At 35.4% G+C, this 25977-nt stretch overlaps 1 protein-coding gene and 1 long non-coding RNA gene across 2 annotated transcripts; both read right to left on the minus strand.

Annotated features, from left to right (window-relative positions):
• Positions 1 to 7697: 7697 nt before the first annotated feature.
• LOC149019366 (disease resistance protein L6-like) lies at positions 7698 to 14233 on the minus strand. The gene is made up of 2 exons (XM_089153392.1): positions 13650 to 14233; positions 7698 to 8901 (listed from the first exon to the last, which is right to left on the minus strand). The coding sequence occupies exons 1-2, from the start codon at positions 14165 to 14167 to the stop codon at positions 7788 to 7790; spliced, it is 1632 nt and encodes a 543-aa protein (XP_089009518.1). The 5' UTR covers positions 14168 to 14233; the 3' UTR covers positions 7698 to 7787.
• A 4162-nt stretch (positions 14234 to 18395) lies between these two features.
• LOC149019367 (uncharacterized) lies at positions 18396 to 25764 on the minus strand. Its single transcript, XR_016173078.1, has 7 exons — positions 25635 to 25764; positions 21342 to 21409; positions 20034 to 20850; positions 19520 to 19883; positions 19163 to 19277; positions 18567 to 18699; positions 18396 to 18473 (listed from the first exon to the last, which is right to left on the minus strand). It is a non-coding gene; the product is annotated as an uncharacterized LOC149019367 (long non-coding RNA).
• Positions 25765 to 25977: the final 213 nt, after the last annotated feature.

Raw genomic sequence — 25977 nt, forward strand, 5'->3', positions numbered from 1 at the left:
CTGATGGCAGTAGTACATTTCCTATAATATATTTTTAATCTTTTAAGGCTATTACTGGTCTGGCACCTCAACCACGTTGTCATTCCTTACAAAAGACACTTTCCCAGATTGGCCATACACCTAAAATTCGCAAACCAAATTAGTCATTCATCATTAAATGTAACAAAGTCAAGTTTATGCAGACCGAAAAATCATGGATCACGCGAATTGGGAACCAAGTTCCCTTTGGATTTATGTTAGGGACCTTAGATAAATTAGTCCAACAGACTTTGATGGCTCAAAAAGATGAAATTCAAAGCTTGAACAGAGTTACAGTAGCCTCTAAAATTCATCAAAATCATATCCAAGGTGAAAATTTTAACCTTTGCTGAAAGAAAAACTGAGAGTCAGACCTTGAGTGAGAAACTTTGTAGTTGAATATATTTCCTAGGTAGTGTCCTTGCTCTGTAACAATGATTTTTGCAAGGTAACGATAATGTATTTTTTCATGAAAATAAATATTTAGAAGGTGAAAATTTCATCCAACAACATTTTTGATAGCTATCAAATGTGAGCATAAGACATTGTTCAACCGTACTCTGCTCCATCATCCCTTGAAGCCACAGACCCCAAAAAAGGCTTTTCCATTCATATTTTCTACTACAAACCCCGGCTCTAATTAGCATACTGAAATGTAGAAACAGAAACACAGGCCTACACACGATCAACCTAACAAATGAAAGTCAATATAAAAGAATGAAAATATAACATGGAAAACTAGTGTCATCTGCCTACTTAGGGTATCAAATCTGGAACCACATTGTTTGAAATGAACATAATATACAACAAATGACATAGAAATCAATAATTGTTTGATTTGTCTTAACCACATTAATGAAAATGTGGGACTACTCCAATACGGAATTATCACATCCATATGAATGCCACTAGGGGGAGGGAGAGACTTGTGAAATTTGGAGACAAGGATTACCTGTAAAATCAGGGAGATGAGTATTAGACAACTTGTGCAGCCACTTCAATAGCCTGTTGGTTAAATGAAGCATCAATCACAATTAGTTAGACAAAAATTGCAATAGTAATCATAGAGATGTCAGCATATTGTTCATCATAACAGAATAAATTGTATACAGTGAGCTATTAATCATGAGTAGTGTAAATCTTTAAAATTATAATTGCATACGCCGTACTATTAAAAGTCTTTGTGGATGCTTCATCCAGTTTCTTTTTTCGGACAACTTTTCATTCATTTCATTTCTTTATCCAGCAACTCATCATTTTTTTCTTTCTTTTGTCAATTCTTCCTTCAATTTGGCCACTTGACACTACCTTCGTGTTATGGTGCATTTTTGTTAGATAAAGTTCCCCAGGCATACTCCAACTCCAAGTGCTTTATCATCTGTGTTTTCTCTTGGCAGTTGATTCAAAACCTACATGAACATTAAGGAAGTTCCCTTCTTCCCTTCTCATTTGCGTCCATACTCTCAAACTGATTTCTTTTCTTTTCTTTTCTGCCACAAAATTACTAAATTGTGTTGCGAAGAGTCTACCTTCTACAGTTTTTCATTTGAGTAATTAGAAAAGCAGGATCTTGCAGAGAACGGTAGAGGAGAAAACTAACTGGTAATGTTGATAACTGTAGATTCTGCAAAATTTAACATACGTTTGGCAACTTTATGAGTTTTTCTTGTCATTCTTTTTTAATGAGTTCATGAGTGTTTATAAAACCTCTTACCTCTTCAGCTCCAAATCTTTCACAGAAAGGCAAGAGATTTTCTACTTGAGGTCCCATATAATTCCTGTCATAACTATCATCTTATTCAAGTGGTTTAAAATATGTGTCTACCAGTCATACTAAAAACAGAGAGTGATTCTGGAAAAGATTACATACTATTGAACTAAACTCAAAATTCATTAAGCTGCAAAAAAAGAAGAAAAACAATCATAAGAGAAATGTAGACTGGGATCAGTTACCATAGTATTTTGAATTTCATTCCGAATTGCTTTACTAATTTAACATGTAAAGATATAAATCAGATATGTTCATTGCCAATGTCAATCTCTCTTTGACCATTAACTACAATGGAGGATTCCTCTCAGGACCACTCCCAAGGCCCAGAAGGTCATAGCAAAGGATGATATGCCAAATCTGAAATGGAATTTCAGTGTTGTTGGGGCAGGGAGCACAAATGACTAACGAGCAATACCCCAAAATGGAAGGGGCTAGTGGTATGGGAAGAAAACTTAGGGGCAATGACTCCATCCATTCACCATTTTTTGCTTCTTATTTTAGTGTTGTCTGCTTTAAAAGATGTATTTACAGGATAGAGCAACAAAAACCCTATGCTGACAAGAGGAGTAAAGAGACATCTCATCCAAAGACTTACTATAGCTAGATGAAGTTATCAATGGTTTATAAGATCTGGTACACTCTGCCTGACGAGGTCATGGCTTAGCCCATATGCTTTCCAAGTTGAGCTGACCTAAATTTGCATAGGAAACCTAGGTATTTCACTTAGATCAAGACTATTTCATTTCAGAGGAGAAATATATTCTCCCATATGGTTTGCACTTGAAGGATGTGAAAGCAAAACTGGAAAAGAAAATATTCCAGTTTAACTAATAGAGAGAGTGATAACTCTAATTTAACTTGCCTTGACTAGAGAACTCATCCAGCAACTCATCATTTTTTTTTTTCTTTCTTTTGTCATTTCTTCCTTCAATTTGGCCACATGAGACTACCTTCATGTTATGGTGCATTTTTGTTGGATACAGTTCCCCAGGCATACTCCAACTCCAAGTGCTTTCTCATCTCTGTTTTCTCTTGGTAGTTGATTCAAAACCTACATGAACATTAAGGAAGTTCCCTTCTCATTTGAGTCCATAATCTCAAACTGATTTCCTTTTCTTTTTTGACGAAAAATTAGTAAATTGTGTTGACAAGAGTCTACCTTTTACAGTTGTTCATTTGAACAATGAGAAAAGCAGGATCTTGCAAGAAGACAGTTAGAGGAGAAAACTCAACGTTGATAACAGTTGATTCCCCTGCAAAATGTAACATACGGTTGGCAATTTTATGAGATTGTTCTGGTCATTCTTTCTTTAATGAATTCAGCACTGTTTATTATACCTCTTCAGCTCCAAATTTTCCACAGAGAGGCAAGAGATTTTCTACTTGAGGTCCATTAAAAGTCCTGCCAAAAACACCTGTCATAACTATCATCTTATTGAAATGGTTTAAAATCTGCCTACCAGTCATACTAAAAACAGAGAGTGAGTCTGGAAAAGACTACACATTGAATTAAATTCCAAATTCATTTGCCAGTTTGAAGTCGGAACAACGAAAAAAGAAATAACAGCAGTGCCATTCATGGAATGCTAATGTGCACTTCTCTATAGTGGTTTTTCACAGAAGAACTCATTTGGGTCTTAGAACCAATTCTCAAGGATGGGAGAAAAAAAAAATCTACAGAATACACAAATCAATTTAAATGCAGATGAAGTCAGATTTTGTTGAGACAGAGGCAAACGTACCTCGAATAAATTTGTCATGACAATGCCTGTTGGAACTTTGAGCACCCACCATCAACCAAGAGTTTTATTCGATCATTATCAGTTAGGTATGTGCAAGGCACATCATTTAGATGCAACAATCTAAATGACTTTACACAATCTGGTAATTCTTCCAAGGAAATACACCCCCTAACATCCAATTCATACAAAGATGTCAAAGGATTATTACCAGCTTGAATGGCAGTCAGCTTCCTGCAGTCCTTGACAATCAGTGTCTTCAAGTTTTTCAATTTAGAAAGATCAGGTGATATTTCCAAGGACTCACACCCAGTTATGCTCAAATATGTCAAGGATTCCAATGTATCAACTCCCTTAATCTCAGTAAGATTCTTATAGCCTTCAATACCTAATTCGGTCAACTGTTTCATGTTTGACAGATCGGGAAATATTTCCAAGGAATCATTTCCAATTATGTTCAAAGAAACCAACGTATCAACACTCTGAATCGTGGTAAGACACTTACAGCGGTCAATACTTAATACCATCAACTCTTTCAACTTTGACAGATCCAGTGATATTCCCAAGGACTCACACCCAACTATTTCCAAATCTGTCAAGGATTTCAATGAGTCAAATCCCTGAATCTCGGTAAGATTCTTGCAGTCTTTAATATTTAGAGATTCCAACCTTTCAAGGCTAGACAGATCTTGTAATTTTGTTAAGGACTCGCATTCAACAATTCCCAAATCTGTCAAGGATTTCAATGTGTCAAATCCCTGAATCTCGGTAAGATTCCTGCAGTCTCTAATATTTAGAGATTCCAACCTTTCAAGGCTAGAGAGATCTAGTAGTCTTGTTAAGGAGTCACATCCAACAATTTCCAAATCTGTCAAGGATTTCAATGTGTCAAATCCCTGAATCTCAGTAAGATTTCTACAGTCTCTAATATTTAGAGATTCCAACCTTTCAAGGCTAGACAGATCTGATAATCTTGTGAAGGACTCGCATTCAACAATTTCCAAATCTGTCAAGGATTTCAATGTGTCAAATCCCTGAATCTCGGTAAAATTCCTGCATTCTCTAATATTTAGAGATTTCAACCTTTCAAGGCTAGACAGATCTGGTAATCTTGTTAAGGACTCCCATCCAACAATTTCCAATCTTGTCAAGAATCCCAATCCTTCAACTCCGTGAATCTCGGATAGAGTCTTATAACCTTCAATATGTAGTTGCCTCAACCTTTTCAGATTTGACAAATCCCGTAAGCTTTCTAAGGACTCACAACCACTTATATGCAAATTTTGTAAGGATTCCAATCCGTCAACTCCTTGAATCTCGGATAGAATCTTACAACCTCCAATATGTAGCCCCTCCAACCTTTTCAGATTTGACAAATCCGGTAATCTTTCTAAGGACTCACAGCCACTTATATGCAAATTCAATAAGGATTCCAATCTGTCAACTCCATGAATCTCGGATAGAATCTTACAACCATCAATACGTAGCTTCTCCAACCTTTTCAAATTTGACAGGTCCAATAAGCTTTTTAAGGACTCACAGCCACTTACATGCAAATTCAATAAGGATTCCAATCCGTCAACTCCATGAATCTCGGATAGAATCTTACAACCTTCAATATGTAGCTCCTCCAACCTTTCCAAATTTGACAGATCCAGAATCTTACAACATTCAATACCTAGCTCCTTCAACCTTTCCAATTTTGACCGACTTTGCATATATATACGGTAATAGCCCTCCGGTCCATCAAGTCGAATCCGACTACCTTTAATATGTAGCCGCTTCAACCATTCCAATTTTGACAGATCACAGCCATTTATATGCAAACTGAATGACTCCAATCCATCATCTCCATGAATCTCGGTTAGAGTCTTACGACGTTGCCAGTTCAACCTTTTAAATTTTAACTGATCCGTGTAGCTTTTTGAGGACTCTAATGATTCTGAGAACCCAAAATAAATTTTATGCAAATCAAATAAGGACTCCAATCTATCATCAACATGAATCTCGGTTAGAATCTTACAACCGTCAATACGTAGCCACTGCAACTTTCTCCATTTTGACAGATCCGGTAAGCTTTTTAAGGATTCACACCTACTTATTTGCAAATCAGATAAGGACTCCAATCCGTCAACTCCGTGAATCTCGGATAGAATCTTACAACCTCCAACACGTAGCTTCTTCAAACTTTTCAAATTTGACAGATCCGGTAAGCTTTCTAAGGACTCACAGCTATTTATAAGCAACTCAGATAAGGACTCCAATCTGTCAACTCCATGAATCTCGGTTAGATCGTTGCAACCTTCAATATGAAGATAATCCAACTTTTTAAAGAGAGACACATCGGGTAATCTTTTCAAGTGACTGAATGTACTAATCTTCAAATGCTCTAAGAATTCAAAGCAACAGATATTCAATTCCTCAATCTCATCCAGATTCTCGGTTCCTTCAATAGATAGATGCTTTAACTTCTTGGCGTTTGACAAATCAACTGGTAATTTTTCCAAGGCTTTACAGCCATGGATTTTCAATTCCTCTAAGTTCTTCAATCCATTGATGCCATTAATCTCTAATAGATTCTTGCATTCTTCTATACTCAATCTTCCCAAGGATCCCAATCTATCAAGGCCTGAAATTTCGGTTAAGTTATCCAGATAATCAATATCTAAATTCCTCAACTTCTGTAAGTTGGAAAGATTCAACAATCTTTCCATCCAACGGCGGCAATGACGGATACTCAACTCTTGTAATGATTCATAGTCCCCAAGGCACTCAATCTCTAACAATTGAGGACATTCTCTGATATATAGTTCCCTCAACCTTTTCGAATCTTGTAGATAAGGTATTCTTCTCAATGATATGCAGTATTCTATTTCCAACACCTCCAGAGAGTCCAGTCCCTCGCCTTCAAAATAGGATATGAAGTTGTTTCTGGAAAGCAGTAAAGTCGTTAGAGATTTCGAGCCCAGCTTTGGTAACTTCCGCAATGAATAGCATAATGAAATGATGCAATACTCCAGGGAGTCCAATTTGTCGTCAAAAACTTCAATTTCTTGCAGGTGGTAGCAGTTAAGAAGTTCCAATGTCTTTAAATTTCTCAAGCCTCTTGATGTACTAGATACTCTTACCACTGAGTAGCCATCTACGAGTATTAGCCTGGTCAAACTTGAGGGAAGACCTGAGATACTCCGAAGTCCTTTGCAACCAGCAATATCAAGGCTCGTCAGGCTTGGAGGAAGACACGAGATGCTCGTCAAACTAGTGCCATACAATTTAAGGCTTTTCATAGCAGTTATCTGAGAAATTTTAACTGAGAGATCCACTGTACTCTGCACATGCCAAGAGTCTATTTGAAGGTCTACCAGTGATGTCATACAATCCAAATTCTCTGCATACTTTGCCATAGCGCTGCCTGGTAACCCAAGTTCTCGGAGATTAGTCAACTTATTGATTTGACTTGGTACATCCTTCAAGCTGGGGCACCACTGAATTTTTAATATGACTAACTTTGTAAGACAACAAATGGATGTATGAATCTCAACCAAATTATGACAAGATTTAAGTCGCAAAACCTCCAAAAATTGATTTTTTGAAAGATCAGGAGTCTTAGACAGTTGACAACAATATGACAAATCTAGAACCTTTAACTTTGTCGCCATCTGCAAAAATCAAAAATAAAAAATTCATATTAACTTCTCAAGATAACTTGAGAAGGTTTTTTTTTTAAACTTCCAAATTTTAGAAAATGAATATAAATATAAGAAAGAAGTTTATGCAAGACCTTGATGCAGCTCCAACCCTTCCAATCGGCTGTGATATTACTATGAGATAGATCAAGAACCACCAATTTACGTGGATAGAAAGTAGTTTGGGTAAATTGGTTAGAGCATCGTTGCCAACTAAGCCACCTTAATTCTGAAAAAGGAAGAGTGAAGTTCCAAGAGAACCTTGCAAAATCGATCTGGAGTAACCTTAAACATGTCATTCCTACAAATCCTTCGCTCGTCAAGTCTTCATCCTCTGGTATATTTCTAAAATCAACTTTAAGTCCTCTGATCTTGCTTGTTCCCTACACAAATACTCATGCATACAAAAGAAGGGAAAAGAAGAAGAAGAAGAAGAAGAAGAAGAAGAAGAAGGAAAGAAAGAAAGAGAGAATGAAACTTAATTAAAAGTCCATCCAATGCTCTTGTAAAAAGCCAAGAAAAATCTATCAAAAACCTAATTCACAAGGTCGTCATGGAAAAACAACCAAAAATTTATTCGGTACCTACCGTTTGTGAGCGCAATACATCCAAGACGTCCTCTTGAGACCATATTCTTGTACGGCTCCCTGGCTCAGTGGCATTCTCTTGAGAAACAATACTCCTTCCAAGATCTCGAAGCATATCATGCATCTGTAGCACACCTCCTTCACCAATCGTTATCAAAGATTTTTCACTAAGAGAATCAAGCCCCGCTATAGGACGAAAGTCACAACCTTCCCATATGTAATGAACAATATCCTTACACATGCCAATGAAAAAACAAGCAACATCAAGAAACATTTGTTTCTCCTCATCATCTAATCCATCAAAACTTATTGTCAACCTTTCCATGACATCATTATTTGGAACTTTCTGTAGCTTCTTTAAGTTGTCTTCCCACACTGGTTTTTCCTTTGAATATAAAGATGAACCTATAACTCGAAGTGCCAAGGGAAGTCCTCTAGTAGTTTCTACCATATCTTTTGACAAATCCAAATAATCATTTGGAGGTTGGTGGCTTTTGAATGCATGCTGGCTAAAGAGTTGAAGAGAATCATCTAACCCCATTGGTGGTGGCTCAAAATTTTCATCTGATTTGCAATAGTCTAAAATATGCTTATTTCTGGTTGTGATAATGATTTTGCTTCCCACACCAAACCATTTGTGGTCCCCAACAAAACATTCTACTTGTTCTTCTTTATCCACATCATCTAGGACAATAAGGATTTTTTTGGAACATAACCTTTTTTGGATCAAATGAGTCCCATCATCCACACTAGTAATATCTCTACCTTCATACTTCAAGGTGTCACGTAAAAGTTGGTTTTGCAAAATGACAAGTCCATTATGTTGTTGAGAAGCTTCTCGAACATTTGCAATAAAACTACACCCTTCAAATTGATTGGAGATTCTATTACATACAGCCTGAGCGATTGTTGTCTTTCCAATGCCTCCAAGGCCATAGATCCCGATAATTTTTATGTCATTAGATTCAACGTCTAAAAGCTCCAATACTTTGCTTATGCGATATTCGGCTCCAACCAGGCTGTTTTGTTCACTAAAAGGTCTCTTATTCAATTTATCATAAACATCTTTAACAATTTGTTTTATCATGTCTCCTTCAAATCTATACAATTCAAAGAAGAAAAAGGTCAGCGTTATACATAAGAAAATGAATAAAAGAATTCAACTTAGAGGGGACCACTTGGGAATTATGCCAAGTAAAGAATGGAACTTGTTAATATTTCCTTTGAATGAAATGGAATGAATTACATTAATAATGAAATGCATATACATACAAAGCAAGAGAACAATAGCTCAACAGCTAATTCCTAGAGTTATGCTAACTTACATAAAATATGATTCTAAAGTTCATCTAGAGAATACATAAAAGGATACAAGATATGAGTTAACTAATATGAAAAACAAAGTATTAGTCAAGAGTATTAGTCATAATTACCATTGATCAAATATATGGTTAGCATATATTTGATCAGTGGTAACTATGACTAATACTCTTGACCCCCAAAAGAGAAATACAACTAATACTCCCCCTCAAGGTGGAGCATGCAGGTCACGAGTGCCCAAGTTGAATTTTAGATGTTGAAATTGATCACAACCAAGGGACTTGGTAATAAATCCATGAGTTGATCACATCTAATCGTTTCCCCCCTCTTTTATAGAAGTTTGAAGATGAAAACTTTATTAGATGAAAAAAGAAGGTAAGAAAGATCTCGTTGAACAAACAGACGGGTCTACAATGAAGGGGGGACTCCCCACCCAGATCTTTGAAAGTCTAAGACAAGAAACTAACAACAAGGTAATCTGCCTACATATTCTCAGTACGATTAAAAAAAACCTAAAATGAACCGAAAGCAAACTTAAGAGTAAATATTAGACATGAGATAAAGATGCCTAAGATAGCCTAGTCAATAAAGGCAGTTGTGCCATTCAAATGGGAGATGATTGTTAGGTGGATAGTAATCTTCATCAATTGCAGTGCTATGGCAAAGAGAATGGCATTTAATCATGTTTATCAAGGTCCGATAAAAGATTAAGGAAGAAAAAAATTAGAAAATACATCTAATCACATTAAATCAATTCCTTAGTGTTAATGACCAATATGGTAATTCGGTCTGGCTGACGAATACACGGTCCGACCACTAGTTCGAGAGGAGTTGGTTCGACCATCTAGTCTATGGGCGGCGACCACTGTCTCAAGAATGACTGATCAGAGGAAAACTTCTATTATACCTCAACTATCTAGAGAAAGGAGTCAGGAAAACAACTCTTCTCAGAGTTATATTCCAAGTCAATCTCTAACATCTTACACTATATAAACGCCTTAGGTAGGCATAACAAAGTAAGTATTTATATTCTGTGTGATCAATTACTTGAATTCTCTACTGAGTAGTTGAGATCATATCATTGGTACTGACTTGCTCGTCGGAGATGTACCTCGACCCCCCAATGGTCGAGCACGTGTTTTGCAGGAACGTGACAGGGAAAGACAAGCAGGATTTCGTATCAACACTTAGAAAAAAAAATTATAGAAAAGAAGAATGAAGGAAAATGTATACGAACCAAAAAAAATACATCCCAATATGAATTCCTATAAAGAGGGAAAATGAAGTTATTAAAAAATAAAATAAAAAAAAACAACAACAACAACTAAGAAATCAACATAATTGATTATAACAAAAACAACAATAAGCCTTGTTAAAGAGGTAAAAACAAAGGATAATTCGGCGATTTTTAAAAATTAGTGAAGGAGAGGTAAAAATTCATTTTTTGGTGAAATCAAAGGTGGAAATTTTGAGAGGAAAATAAAAGTAAATAAAGACTAAGTACATCGAAGAGAGAGAAATTTTCCTTTACTTTAATAAATGAAATGAATATTACACAAAATAAGAGAACACTACCTCAATGGGTAGCTCAATAACTAATTCCTAGAATTATGCTAATTTGTGCAAAAATTATTCTCATGTTCCTATAGAGAATACCAAAAAAAAATAAAAAATAAAAACTAAATACAAAATATGAGTTAACTAATCTTTTTGCGCCTCCTCCCCTCCCCCCCCCCCCCCCCCCACCCTCAAAAAAAAGAGTTAATTAATATGAAAAATAAAATATATGATGAGCATTTTTTTTTATAAACATGGTGAACATATTTGATGAAATGGTAACTACAACTAATAAAACTATTACTTTGCATTTGTATATTATTTTTAAGAAAACTTTAGGAGCACCCCAAAATGAATAGTAAAAAGCACAGGTACTCTATGAATATATCAAATTGGCAGAAATACCCTCAAAATGTCTCTTAAATTTGCACAATGGTACACAACATTAGGAAATTCTATTAAGTTATGATTAGATAATTTCACAATTCCCTATACTTTTGGAATATTTCATTGATCTATATATTTGAAAAAGATTTAATCCATAAATTTGTTTAAAAAAGTCCTTGCATTGATGGGTTATAATTTTGAAAATATTTAGTTACTATCTATTTTAATGTTTTTCATTTCCTTCTTATAAAAGCTTTCACCTTATTTACTTGAAATATCATTTTAAAATTTTTTATCAATAATTTACTCCTAAAATTCACTAACAACTACTCATGTTTTTTAAAAGATATTAATGAATTTACTCATACAATTTTAATCTTCATAATTTATTTAAATATTTTAATAATTTTCTCTTATAATTTTGTTACTATCCTCATGCATTTTATTTATTTGATAATTTACTTCCTAAAAAAAGTAGAATGGATACCAAAAATCGTTGTCAACATTCAAATTAGTTTTAAAAAATATTATTGTAAATTTTAAATTTTTTTAATAATTTATTCTTTAAAAATAAAATAAATTATTCTAAATTTTTTATTATTTGTTTCCATAAAAATTAAGATATAATGGATAAAAAAGATATTGTAAATTTTTAATTATTTATTTGGAGCAAACTTAGAATAAAATTTTAATTACTTCTTTTGGAGTGTCTTTAAATTTATTTATTTTTTAATTTGAATATAGGCAAGGGGTCAAGGGTGATATTGTAAAGCCATAGGCCCACAACACATTATGAGCAATTTAAGAATTATGAGATTATCTAACAATGGCTTAATGGAATTTGCTAATAGAACATACCATTATGCAAATTTAAGAGACATTTTGGATGTCTCTGTCAAATTGATATCTTTTCAGGTATGTGCTTTTTGCTATTCAATAAATTTTTTTTATTTTAATTAATTAATTTATTTTGTTTATCCTGATTAATCATTTAGTAAATTAATTTACTTCTAAACTAATACTTAATATCTCATGCCATCATGGTCACTTACAACCAATATGGCTCTCCATTTTGAATTCATCTATTTTTAGGATCTTCACGTCTAGGATTTATTGAGTAACGAGAATTATGCTAAATCTAAAACATTGTGGTAGCCCAGAAAAGTCAGAAGTTATCAAAACTCATTTTGTATTACTAGTAAAATATCACGTACAAAAGTAACGATGAATGAAAGGTGGTGAATGTTTGTATGCAATTTTTAATTTAATTTTTGTTTATATTCTTTTTATTCTATTATGATACAACAGCCCCTTTTACTTAAAAAATTATAAATAAATATAAAATATTTTGATTAGAAAAAATCAGAAGTTATAAGATATAGCACTAAACTATCTAGAGCTGACAATAAACTTGAGGGTAACAATTTTGATAGGTTTCTTAAATAATAATGTAAAAATTTTATTTGAGTATTTTACCCAAAATGATATGCATACAACTTTTTCTTATCCTTTCTTTTTAAGGGTTGTTTAAACACTATTGGATTCTACACATAAATATCAAGAGGCATTTATGATTAGCTCCTCCCCCCTCCCCCCTCTCCCCTCTTGGTAATAAGCAAGGTTTAAAGTATCTCATACCATACGATACTAGCCAATACGTATTCATATTTGACTCAACCAATACGATACATCTCGATACGTCTCTCCATTGATTTACACTAAAATATATTATCCAGAGTGATACAATACTCGATACCGGACGATACGTCTTTTAAAATCACTTAACCGATACGATACTCAATACCGATACTTTAAACCTTGGTAATAAGTGACTTGATTTTAATTGATAGTGGAGTTTGTTTAAGTATTTTTTTTTTATCTTTTTTTTGTGAGAGTTGTTCTAGTATATTTGGTTTCAATGGGAATCAAGGTTGTTGGGTTTTAAGCATGAGGGTGGTGCGGCTGAGCCAGAGTGGGCTCAGCAGTCAGTACATGTGAAGATAGTTAATTTCGGTTTTAGTGATATTATTAACAACAATAAATTGTAAAGGATTAGGATTTTTTTCTTCTTTATTTTTATAAATAAACAATTGGATTTACTGGTAGTGGTGTTTTTTCTTTTCTCTCTCTTTTTAGTCTTCTTGGTGAGGCTTGTTTTTAATAAAATTAATTCCAAGAGGAACTAAGTTTGTTGGGATCTATGCATGAATATCAAACACTACTTAATTTGGATTTTAGCATAGAGGATTAATTACAATTAATACTAACAAAGAATTAGAATAAAAAATCAATGAAAATATAAAATTATAATTTTAGACATAATTAATTCATATTTTCTTAGTGAATGATGGAGGATAATTTTTAAGAATAAGTATAGTTATTTTCAATGAATTCGTGCTTTTATAATAATAGTATGATTTTCCTAATAATCCTTTGATATATATTTCTTTGCACCATACAACTAATGCAAAATCGATCACTTAAACAGAAATCTATGAATAATCTAACTTCCTTTGGTTGGTGATTTATCATGATTTTGTAAAAGACTAATCGAAATGGAGTAAAATATAATTGTAGGACTTACGTTTCATCTTTGACATGCCAACCATCCAATTCTCCAACCTCTTTCATTGCATCCTTCCACTTTTGCACCTCGGATACCATATTGATTTGGTGTTGCTCAAAGGCTTCCTTATATTTCCTTTTCTGGCCTCGCACATCCCTTGGCTCGACTTTGTAAAAAATTGGCATGATTATCTGCTTTAGTGTTCTTTTGCATTCACATATATGGGTTAGCTCTTTGAGACACCACTTACTCGATGCATAATTCTCTGAAATTATGGGAATTGAGATCTTTGATTGTTCGATTGTAGTGAGTAGTTCCTCCTCAATCTTGTTTCCCTTGTGGAGTCCTTCAGAGTCCCTAAAAGTTTGAACTCCAACTCTTCTTAAGGCAAGGTAGAGGTGGTCGGCAAAATTGGTACGGACATCTTTGCCGTGAAAGCTCAAAAACACTTCATAGTTAATTTTAGAACACAAAATAGTTGATGACGATGATGAAGATGAAGAAGAAGAAGAAGAGATCTGGTGAGCTTTTGGCATTTTTATTTTTTGTTTATCCAATTGCTTGGACAAATGCTTCCCTTCAGATCTGAAGTTGCAGAGCAAGGTTTAGATGAGCGTCTGAATATTAAAGGAAATGATATCGAAAATGCTTTTGAATTTTGGGAAAGTTCCTTCCACTTTATTCTGCACATTATGAGAATTTTCGACGTAATCACTGTCACATCATCACATAACCTATGTATTGATATTCTAGATAATCTTTAGTGAATTCACATGAGCCATGCATGGCTTTGTCTGTGTTATTTTAAAAAGTGAAGGATCTTATCACTTTCTTGGTCTCTTGGGTGCTTTCTAAGAAATTTCTTGTATTGAATTGTCACATCGTCATCATATTTTTTTCTTTTTTCTATTTTCCGAACTATCACTAGAAACCTTTTTTTCATATCACTGTAAAAAATTAATGATAAAGAGGATTGTTTTTGGATAACCACGATTGACTACGAATCCGGATCATCTCCCGTCCCCCATGGCTTCCTGACCACAAAAACCAGTGGGTCCCACTGGTGAAAAAAAAAAAGTTTTTTTTATTTTTTCTAAAAAGTATTTTTCACCGTGGGCCACATTGGTTTTTGTGGTCAGGAAGCGTCCCCGTCAGGGTCACTGATCCGGATTCATTGACTACTTACTATCATTACATGACTTTTTCTCTTTTGCCTATTAAAAAAATCTACTCAATTTTCAATAATCCTTTTTCAGTTCGAGAAAAAAAAACTTTATGAAACAGTCTCCGGAACGCGTGTATGAATCATTTACCTTACAGAGGATTGTGCTTTCTTCAAACTTTTCTACATGATAGAGAATTAAGCTTTTCCGACACTTGTTTTGGTGGATAGAATTTGATTATAAGTAGGTATTCACTCTACTTCTAAAATGAAAGTTGAACGGCAAATTTAAATCTTATTCTTTCACTTTGGTCTAATATTTTCTTTCTCCATGGGAAATCTAGAGCTAGATTACAAAGTTCATGATTGAATCCCTCCAATTGGTAAAACTTGTATTGAGGTTCGTACATACATATAACCTTCTATCTAAAAACTCTTAGATTAATAAATGTAAGCATACGTGTAATCTTTATTGTGATGATATACAATAACTCACCCTGTTACCATTACCTAGTAATTTCATTTCGCTTTCACATGTTCTCAAATTTTAAAAGTGATTTGATTCAATCAAGTATTAAAGATTGATTTGACACGAGCAACCAAACTGTAAAACTTAAATTTTACTCTAAAGAAGCAAAGAAGTGACTCAGAAGAGCAACGTTTGTGTCAATATGAATATTAAAAAAAATGAACAAAAGTGAGTATTGCATTGACAAAGAGGTATTTTTGTATGTGTTTTGGCAACATTTTCTTTCTGGGAGACCAGCTCCTATATAAAAATCGCTTTTACATGTTTCTCTACTAGAAGACCATTCTATGTTTGGAAATGTATGCTTGATAAATTTGTTGTAGAAATATTTCTTAATTGAGCCCACACTATGAAAAATTATATTTTCGAGTAAGGGAGTGGGTCAAGAGAATAAGGTGGAGGGGTTTTATGAGCAGGAGTGAGGGTGGGATGGTCTTCAGAGATCTTCACCGTCAAGATCATTTCGTCAAGTTCCTATTTCCCTAAAAGAACATTTCTTACATGTTCTCTAAAAGTCATTCCTCAGACTATTTTTCTCACCAATTCATTTTTCAAGAATAAAAGAACAAACATTTCAATAAACACCTTTAACCCATTATGGACCTATTTGATGACCCACAAATTAATTTTATTTTGAAAAACACCAAAAACAATTCTAATTGTTTCTGAAAGCAAAAACACATTTTTAGGCATTTGATAAAACTTGCTTTTGAAAGCAAAACATTATCTTTTAACTGTGATGGTCATGAAAAAGCATCATCTATTAATTGGCCGACAGCATCATTTTCGCTTTTCTTTTTCTTTCCTTTTGTTTCCTTTTTTTCTTTTTTGAAGAAGAATATGTATGCTTTTCTTCCCCTCTGGTGGAAATGGGTTGATGGGACCAAAATGCTCACCCACCACATGAACGATGCACATAGTCCAATAGAAGCATTGGAATTACAAAGTCAAAGACGCTGATTCATACGCCGCTAAGCAGTTGGGAGACTTAACCAAGAGGGTTAGCCTAGACGTGAAATCTAAGCCCCCATAGGAAGATCTTGGAATGGAGGAGAAACATCAAGAATAAAAAAGGTGGATAAAACGACAGCAATGCAGTCTCTTAAGATGTTACATGGAAAATTGCAATCTAATGGTTAGAATTGTTTGAGTATCCTTTTACTAAACCAAACTCAATTTTTCTCGGTTCACCTTTTACGCCTGAATCAAATATCCCAAACTCTATGAGATAGCCGGCCTCTGCTTGGCTTTATAAATACAGCTGCGGTGACTCAAGAGCTACCCATGCTGACAAAACTATTGTCACCTAAGACTCTGCTACACAACCCCTCCCTTCCATATTAGAGAACTATTCTTCCCTTCCTTGAGAGGGGGGGGGGGGGTGTAATTTGTGATTCAGAGATTGAACGAATTATTTGGTGAATCAAAACTTTGTTTTGAATAATCCTGAAAGCTTCCCAATATTTTAATCCTTGGACTTGCAATGATGCAATCAATTGCACTATATTAGAACCAAGGTAGAATATTCAAAAATTAGAAAATAATTCGTAACATAATTAACCCATTCTGCCTGTTTTAGAATGAAGAACTGAAAGGAATTAGTGTGGAGGCAGGGGATGTAAGAGACTACAAACCCCTCAGTTCCTCTGCAAAAAGAGTCACCGAATCCTAAACACCTCCCTTGGATGTACTAATGGGGATATAAAGGGAGAAGGGAGAAATTGATTGATCTCAGGTGGTCGTGTATAATGGGTTTAACACTACAGTCACATAAATGTTAGATGGGTTTAACTGTGGGGTCTTCTAACTTAATTGAATTAGGTACCTTCTACATGTCAGTTTATGGTGCTGCACTGCATAGCACTGCAGACGATCTGTACAACAAACGATCTATATCCCAAAGAGGCTCTTGAGATGGAGGATGTTCTGAATAAGTGCCATAATCACAACAGCAAACTTGGAGCTATCTTTTAATTCACACCAAGCAATCTATTGTCACCACCAGAATTTTGAAACCAGACCTCTCCCAAGTCCAATTAAAGCTCCACAAAGAAAACAGAATCGCATTTTTCTCCACTTGAATATGCTGAATCTAGGAGACTATGATAATTGTGTCCAAGCTGAATCACAGTTCATTTCCAAACTTCATTTGTGCTGCTTATTGCCAATTTTCCAATCAGCAAGGTTTTTAATTAGTCCTGGAGGAGTCTAAATCAGTTGGGTGTATTGTGAGCCCCAAAACATGTGAAATGGCCATACCCATGATTTTTGCTAGTAAACTTCTGTGTTGGGAGAAAATTGCAGTACCACCTGGGTGAGATTCTTAGGAGGCTGCCTTGTGAGATTTCAGTAGGAATGTGGACTTGCAACTCTATCCACTCTTCTATTTTTCATCTTAATTTCATCCTAATTCCATCCATTCTAGTCAGTGTCCCTCTTCTACTCAACTTTCTTTTTGGATAATACAAAATAGATTGTATTAAGAAATGTAGATACTGCATTGAACTTCTGAGTATACAACCATGCATGGTGCCCTATTAAAAGGCCAAGACAACACATCTAATAACACATATCATCAAAAGGAAGTCAGTATCCTCAAATAAACTGGAGTCTGGATAATAAGGCCATGGCAATCTAGATTCTGGTAGCAAATCCACTAAATTAGGGCAACTGGTTTTGGATTATAAGAGATCGACTTCCACATCTAGGTCCTGAAACACCACTTCCAAAAGCCGGCTACCATGGCTGCAAGTAGATCTCCCTGATTAACAAAATCAGTCTTTTGATTAAAGCATCTGCCATCTTCAATAGAACAAAATCACCACACAGTAGACTCTAATGACTGTGCGGATTAACCTGCAAATGTAAGTGCTGGGTCAGCCACTACAGGCCATTGAGGTTCAACAATATTCAGTACAAGGATGCTTGGTGACCAGTCATTCCAAGATGGGTTTTCACCAAGACTAGTGGGGACAGAATATTTGCAGCTTTTAGCCAATAGAAAGCTGTAGAAAGTATACTAGCAGGAGTTACCTTTGATTGTTTGAACAGTTTTTCATATCTTGAGGTCCCAGATATAGTAACAATTGATAACCAAAACAGACATGAACCTGTTCAAAAGCTTTAGATCAGAGCCAAAAAAACAGCAGACCTGTAAAAACACATGAAACAAGGAACCAAAGAAATCTTATTTATTTTGTTAATCCAAAACCACCAAAAAATGGGTGCAACCAGTATCACCTACTTATTCTTGATCTTGCTCAGTTGGTTGATGGCTTCCCAATAAAATGCATGATAGAACAATATCCAACACCAATTGACATCTTGGTGGTATTGATGAAATCTGTGATTCTTGATGACCATACCATATCAGAAACCTGTTACAAGAAACTAGAGATCCATTAGCCCTGATAAACATTATAAGTAGAGGAAATAAGATAAATAAAAAAAAAAAGTGCCACAGAGCATCATCTCTCTTAACTTGTGATAGGTTTCAGAGAAAAGGATGCAAAGAGGGTTGGCCTTGGAGAGGGACAGAGCTATAGGTTCTTCTCAAAGTTCAGTAGAGAAAATTAAGTACAAGTAAAAAGAAAAAGAATCTGCAAGCAAAGAAGATGGGAGAATAGAAGAGAAGCCATATACCGAGGCAGGCTATATACAATAACTCAATTGCCATGGGTTGATACAAATGGCCATGAGTTGGTCAACAATCACAAACAGCAGTTGCATGAAATCCAAACCATGATCATCCAGTTCTAAAAAATGGATTTCCCGCTATTACTTGCACTATCAAGAGACTAAAGCCCAAGTTACTCTCAATCTCCCAACCTTATTACTTACTTTTTTTAAAATCTGCCCTTTGGCCAACATTTTAGCTGAGGCTCTTGCTAGTCTTGCAACTCAAACCACCTTGTTATTCCTTACAAAAGACAACTTCCTCAGATTGGCCACACACCTAAAAATCACAAATGAAATTAGTCATTCATAGTTAAATGTAACAAAGTCAAGTTTATGCATACCAAAAAATCATGGATCACATGCATTGGGAATCAAGTACCCTTTGGATTATCTTAGGTGCTTTAGAACGATTAGTCTAACAAATTTTGATGGCTCAAAAAGTATGAAATTTATAGTTTTAACAGAGTTTCAGTAGCCTCTATAACTCATCAAAATCAAATCCAAGGTGTATAATTTAACCTTCACTGAAAGAAAAGCTGAGAGTCAGGCTTGGGTGAGCAACTCCGCAGTTGAATATATTTCCTTGGTCGCATCCTTGCTCTGTAACTAAGAATTTTGCATAGTAATCCAATGCATTTTTCATGAAAGGAAATATAGAGAAAATGAAAATTTCATCCAACAACATTTTGGATAGCTATCAAGATACAATTTAGAGGGAATCAAATGTGAGAACAAATTGTTGTTCAGCCATACTCTGCTCCATTATTTGTTGAAGCCATGCACCAAAGTAGAAGCATTGCTATTCTTATTTGCTACTACCAATTCTGTCTTTATCGGCATACTCTAATGTAGAAACTGGAGGAGAGGCCTCCACAAATCCATTCTGAGGAATCAAAAGTAAGTCAATATAAGAACAAAATGATAGCATCTATTAGGAACATGCACATCAAACAGAAATACTAATAGGATTCAATTACTGGACTAATATCTGAATTACTTGAATACGAATTACAGCAAGAAACTAAAGATAGACCTGGTTTTGATGGTGCCAATCACCCCCTACACTCATGGTGCCTCAGCCAAAGCCTGACCAAAACTTGCATAAAACATTTGATGCCTCTTCTCACATTATTTCCCCTCTTTTATCATCCACCAACCAGCAGTTGGTAGTTATAATCCCATTCTCTCTCCTCCACAATGGCATACTCCCAGGTTCCTAACAGCGTCTACACTAGTGTTACCTCAAGTTCTACCTACTTTAAGAGTCTCAAATCTGGAACCACAGTGCATCAAAGAACATAACTTGCAAAAAATGAAATAAAAATCCATAATTGCTCAATCTGAAGAGGAAGGAAAGAAGAAACAAGACTTCATCATATCTCTTAATCACATCTGTGGAACTATGAGACTGGTCAAATATAAAATTTAGAAAAGAAAAGATTACCTAGAATATAAGACAAATGAGTACACGACAAGTTGAGCAGTCACTTCATTAACCTGTCGGTGAAGTGAAGCGTCGATCACAAGTAGAAATGCATAAATTAATATTGTTCATCATTAGAAAATTAACTGAACCCAGTGATTGTGTATGCATACTGTAAAAAGCCTGTGTGGCTTTCTTCCGTCTCTTGCTTCATCCAGTTTCTTTCTTCAAAGAACTCTTCCTTCATTTGGTTTCTTTATTCTGCAACTCCTCATCTTTTTCTTTCTTTTATCATTTCTTCCTTCAATTCAGCCACTTGGTAGTCTCCAACTTCACGTTATGGTGCATTTTTCTTAGACAAAGTTCTCAGGACTTCAACTCCAAGTGCTTTGTCATTTCTTATTTCTCCAAACAGTTGATTCAATACCTACATGAACATTTAAGGAAGTTTCCCTGTGTCATTTATCTCTTTGGTGAAAAATTAGCAAGTATAGTATCATCGAAAGCCAAAAGAAAGAGAGAAAAAGCCTTTGAGCTGCAAATCTTAAATTTTCTCAAAGCTTATTACAAAGATATATCCTTTGATGTTTGTGTAGCTCACACACAGAATTTCAAATATTGGCACACATTTGATTTGTGAAGTAGATCATAAATTCTTGATACATTCATAAATAAGTAATGTACAACATACATATAAACAACAATAGAGAGAAAAAAAAAAAGAAAGAAAAAAAAAAGAAAAGAGGGGCCGTGACCACATAATATGCATGACTGAATGAGTTTAGAAATGCTCTATAAATTAACCTGCTGGACTTTTTCCTACCAGAAGTTGCATTAACATATTAAAAAGGGAATGTCTTAAGGATATCTTCTTATGATTCATTCTCTTTCTTCAAGATTTTCTGGCAGATCTCTTACCTCACTCTGCAGCTCCAAATCTTCCACAGAAAGGCAACAGATTTTCTACTTGAGGTCCCATTTAATTCCTGCCAAATACACTTGTCATAACTATCTTTTATTGAAGTGGTTCAAAATATGTGTCAATCAGTTATGTTGCAAACAGAGTGAGTCTGGAAAAGATTACATATTATTGAACTAAATTCTGAATTCCTTCAGCCGGGGAAAAAAAAAGAAAAGAAAAGAATCTCAAGAGAACTACTGGCTTGGATTGGTTACCATAGTGGTTCTTTTGGTAATCATCCCTTTTGTGAAGCCCCACAGATCACGTTGGTATGTTTTGTGGATGATCTGTTTGTGTTTGGATGAAAACAACTCTTTGATTGCTGTGCTAGACTTCCTTCTATAGAATTTCTCAAAACATTCAGGTCTCCACATTAATCATGCTTAGTCTTCAATTTATTTTGATGAATGCACAGTTGAGCTCAGATCGGAATTGATTGCTGTCCTTCTTATTGAATGTTAATGAAGGGTTTTTCCTATTGTTTATTTGGGGGTGCTCTTATGTTCTAAAAGACTACACATCTCAAATTTTGATGTACTGCTGGAGAAGGTGAATTCTAAACTTGTCACTTCTGTGCTTGGTCTCTTGCATATGCTGGCAGACTCACCTTGCTTCAAATGGTGGTTATGGGCATAAGGGCATTATGAGCCGAAGATGTGTCATTTCTATGGTGGGGCGATGATGAAACTGGGTGCTGTAAGGTGGTGTGGTCTGATTGATTCTATAGATATATTCATGAATCCAATAAAAGACTTACCATCTTGATCAAACAAAATTTGTGTTCTTACCTAGAAACCATGTTTCTATTTCTACCCAAAAAAAGGCATAAAATCAGATATGTTCATTACCAACGTCAATCTCTCTTGGATCCTTAACTCAACAGAAGGAAAATCCTAAATGTCAAAGCTAATCATTCCTCTAATGACCACACTAAGGCCCAAAAGGTTGTACCAAAGGATGATATGCTAAATCTGAATTGAAGTTATGGTGTTGTTGGGGGCAGGGAGCACAAATGAATAAAGACACTATGCTTCAATTCTTCATCAGCAAATAGATTCTAGCATGAGAGAAGCACTTATACAAAAATGGGTGTCGAATCTCGCACATACATATACAAAAACTGTCTAAAGCTTTATTATACATGTTAAATGTATAACTTGGAAACTTGATGAACTCCAACATAATTACTACATAAAAATGATGTATGAACATTGGGAGTTAATCCATTGAAACTTGAGATTAAAAGAACCTAGGAACATTGGTCATTAAATTTGATAACCATGATTGCCTAGGAACATAACGATACCATGCCCATTTGCCATGGTTAATTTCATAGGAGAAGCTTTGAGGAGCGGTTTATTTGTTACATGACTTCTTCTAGTGTTAAAATCATTCTGCAGTGGAGTGCAAAATAATTGCTCTGTAGAGCAGCAGCTTTGGAAGGGAATCAAGAATCACTTGAAACCAAAATACCAAAAATGGGAACCGTGTGTAACTGCAATAGCATTAGTTACTCAAAGGTCCAAAACCTCCATAGAATTCCAAAGGCTAAATAAATAAAATAAAAATTTGTAATTGAAAACATTCTTTAACCAATTTGAAGTCTGGACAACAAAAAAAGAAATAATGGCAATGCCGTTCAAATCTGAAGTTACTATGTACTTCTTTTCCACAATGGTTCTTCACAAGAAGAACTTTTTTTTTGGATGAATAAAGAAATATATTAAAAAACAACACGCCAAGAATACAAGAGGAGAAAAGGGGAAGGGGAAACAAGCCTCTCAAGTGGGAGGCCTAAAGGAAGAGGTGAGATTCCAGGAACTAACAATTAGCCTATTTCTGGGAGAATAGATCACCGGGGGGGGGTGGAAAAGAGAGGAGTCTAGAAGAGACCTCAAAACAAATGTTCTTCCAAATCATATCAAGGGAGCGGGATTTGGAAGACCAACGCCTAAGAGTTTCCTCCCACCATAAGTGGTGGATAACCGCACCAAACACTAGCTTGCCAACTTGATCACAAGGAGAGGACACTGGGAAGGCTTGTAAGCACCAAGCCCAATCTCGGGCAAAAATGTAAGAGCGTCTTGACCTAGGCCAAATGGAGGAAAGGGCTTTCTCCCAAAGAGAATGGGAGAAGGGGCATAAAAAGAAGAGGTGATGAAGGTCTTCGGGGCAATTCCAACAAAGGATGCAGTTAGGGTTAGTAGGAATGTGACGGCTTATGAGGAAGGATTGGGTAGGCAGGGCTAGGTTAAGGGCTCGCCAGAGATAAGAGAATGACGGGGTATGTGACCTTTAAACCAAACAAGTGGGGCCCATGGAGCCGGGGTAGAACCAATTCTTGTAAATGAAAAAAAAAAAAAAAACTATGGAATTCATAGATCAACTAGGGCTACTCAATTTAAATGCAGTAAAGTCGGGTTCATTTGGGATGGCGGAAGGAATAAAGTTGTCAAGACAAACCCAGTTGTAACTTTAAGCACCCACCATCAATCAAGAGTTTTGTTGGATCAATATCAGTTAGGCCATATAGGAAACACAGTTTAGTTCCCATGATTTCTTTGACTTTGTAAGATCTAGTAATTTTTTTTCTAAGGATATATACCCCCTAACATCCAATACTTCCAAAAATCCCACTTGATTATTGCCAAACTGAATCTCTGTTAGCTTCTGGCAGTGCTTAGTTTTCAGCCTCTATAAGTTTTCTACATTTGACAGATTGGGTAATATTTCCAAGGACTCACACCCAGTTATGTCCAACTCCTCCAAGGATTCCAATGTGCCAACACCCTGATTCTTGCTAAGATTCCTGCACTACCTAATCTCAATATATTGTAACTTTTTAAGGTTATATAGGTCTAGTAATCTTCCTAAGGTCTCAATTCCAATAATGTTGAAACATGTCAAGATGTCCAATTTGTCAACTCCATGTATCTTGGTTAGAATCCCACAAACTTCAGTATGTAGCCCATTCAACTTTCTCAAGTTTGACGGATCCGGTAATCTTTCTAAAGATTCACATATGCAATGACAATAAGGATTCCAACCATTGGGCAATCAGGTACAAAAGAGAGGTATTTCCTTGCTTCTTGATGTGAATTATGCCATAAGGAGGGAGAGGATTTTCTTATGTTTTTGTGCTGTGCCTTAACACTCAAGAAGTTTGGAAAGGGTTGTTTTAATATTCTCTAGGTATCTCATTTGATGAGCTATGTGGTTTGTGGAGATCGAGGAATATGAAGTCCTCTCCATATAGTGTTTGGCTTAGGAGTTTCATTCTTGTTTCCTCTTATGTTTGGTTACAATGTAACCATTGACAGCATGAGGGAAAGAATGGGCGAGAGTAATTGGGGGCTCAAGACTCTAGTAAATGAAATAAAGGCTGGTAGTTTGTCACTAAAAGGTGGACCACTGCCTGTGCATGATCTCATGCTCACTTATTATCTTGAGCTGTTGGTGAATCCAGATAATATGAGGAGACCTCAAGAGCTCCCTATTGGTGCAATCCTTGCTGGGGTGGATCAAGATTGACAAGATGGAAGCTCAAAAGGTAATCCGGGGAGCACAGGTTCAGGGGGTGTATTTAGAGATGAAAATGCACACATTGTGCATGTCTTCTGCCTCTTTATTGGTTTGCGAAGCAGCTTTCATGCAGAAGTTGAAGCTGTTATGAGGGGTTTTGAGGTGGCGAAGGAGTTCGGTTGTTAGAATCAGAAAAAAAATGCATTGGGCTTGCCTAGGTTTTTGCTGTTTGTTTTTTGGTTGCTGATGGCAGTGCTTGTACATTTCCTATAACATCTTTTTAATCGTTTAATACCATTGATCTTTCACCTAAAAAGATGATAAGGATTCCAATTTGTTCAACATCACCAATCTCATTTAAATTCTTGAAATTTTTAATATCCATATTACTCAACTTTTAATTGCATAATCTTTTCAAAAATATTAATCTGTACAGGGATGCTTGGTAACCAGTCACTCCTAGATGGTTTTCACCAAGACTAGGAGGCTGAATAAAAAAGCTGTAGAAAAGTATAGTAGCAGGAATTACCTTCAATTGATTAAACAGTATTTTATTTCTTGAGTTAACAAGTGATAACCAAAACAGACATGAACCAGTTAAAACAGCTTTTCAACAGAGCCGGGAAAGCATCAGACCAGTGAACATGCATGACTAAGAACACAAAAGAAACCTTATTTATTCTGTTAATAAAAAACAACAGACAATAGATGCAACCATGAACACCTACTTGTTTTATATCTTGTTCAGTTGGTAGATGGCTTATCAATAAAATGCATGATAGAATAATAGCCAATGCCAATTGAGATTTTGATGGCATCGATGGAATCTATGATTCCCAATGACCACACCATATCTGAGAAAACTGGTACAAGAAACTTTAAATTCGTTAGCCATGATAAACATTATAAGCAGAGGAAATAAGATTTCCTTTGTTAAGAAAACCAGAGGAAATCAGATTTCCATTGTTAAGAGAACCAAGTGCCAACGGAGTATCATATCTCTCGACTTGTGATAAGTCTTAGAAGAAAGGATGCAAAGAGGGTTGGCCTTAAAGAGAGACAGGGCTATGG

The sequence above is a fragment of the Hakea prostrata genome, chromosome 4 (assembly GCF_041222555.1).
Source record: "Hakea prostrata isolate BN-2017 chromosome 4, UWA_Hpros_2, whole genome shotgun sequence".
Taxonomy (NCBI): domain Eukaryota; kingdom Viridiplantae; phylum Streptophyta; class Magnoliopsida; order Proteales; family Proteaceae; genus Hakea; species Hakea prostrata.

What these genes read in the sequence shown, in the direction of transcription:
- LOC149019366 (XM_089153392.1), bottom strand. Translation starts at nt 14,167, where the DNA reads ATGCCAAAAGCTCACCAGATCTCTTCTTCTTCTTCTTCATCTTCATCA. An exon ending in TGGCATGTCAAAGATGAAAC is followed by an intron (nt 8,902 to 13,649) that starts GTAAGTCCTACA and finishes TGAATTGTATAG; the next exon opens with ATTTGAAGGAGACATGATAA.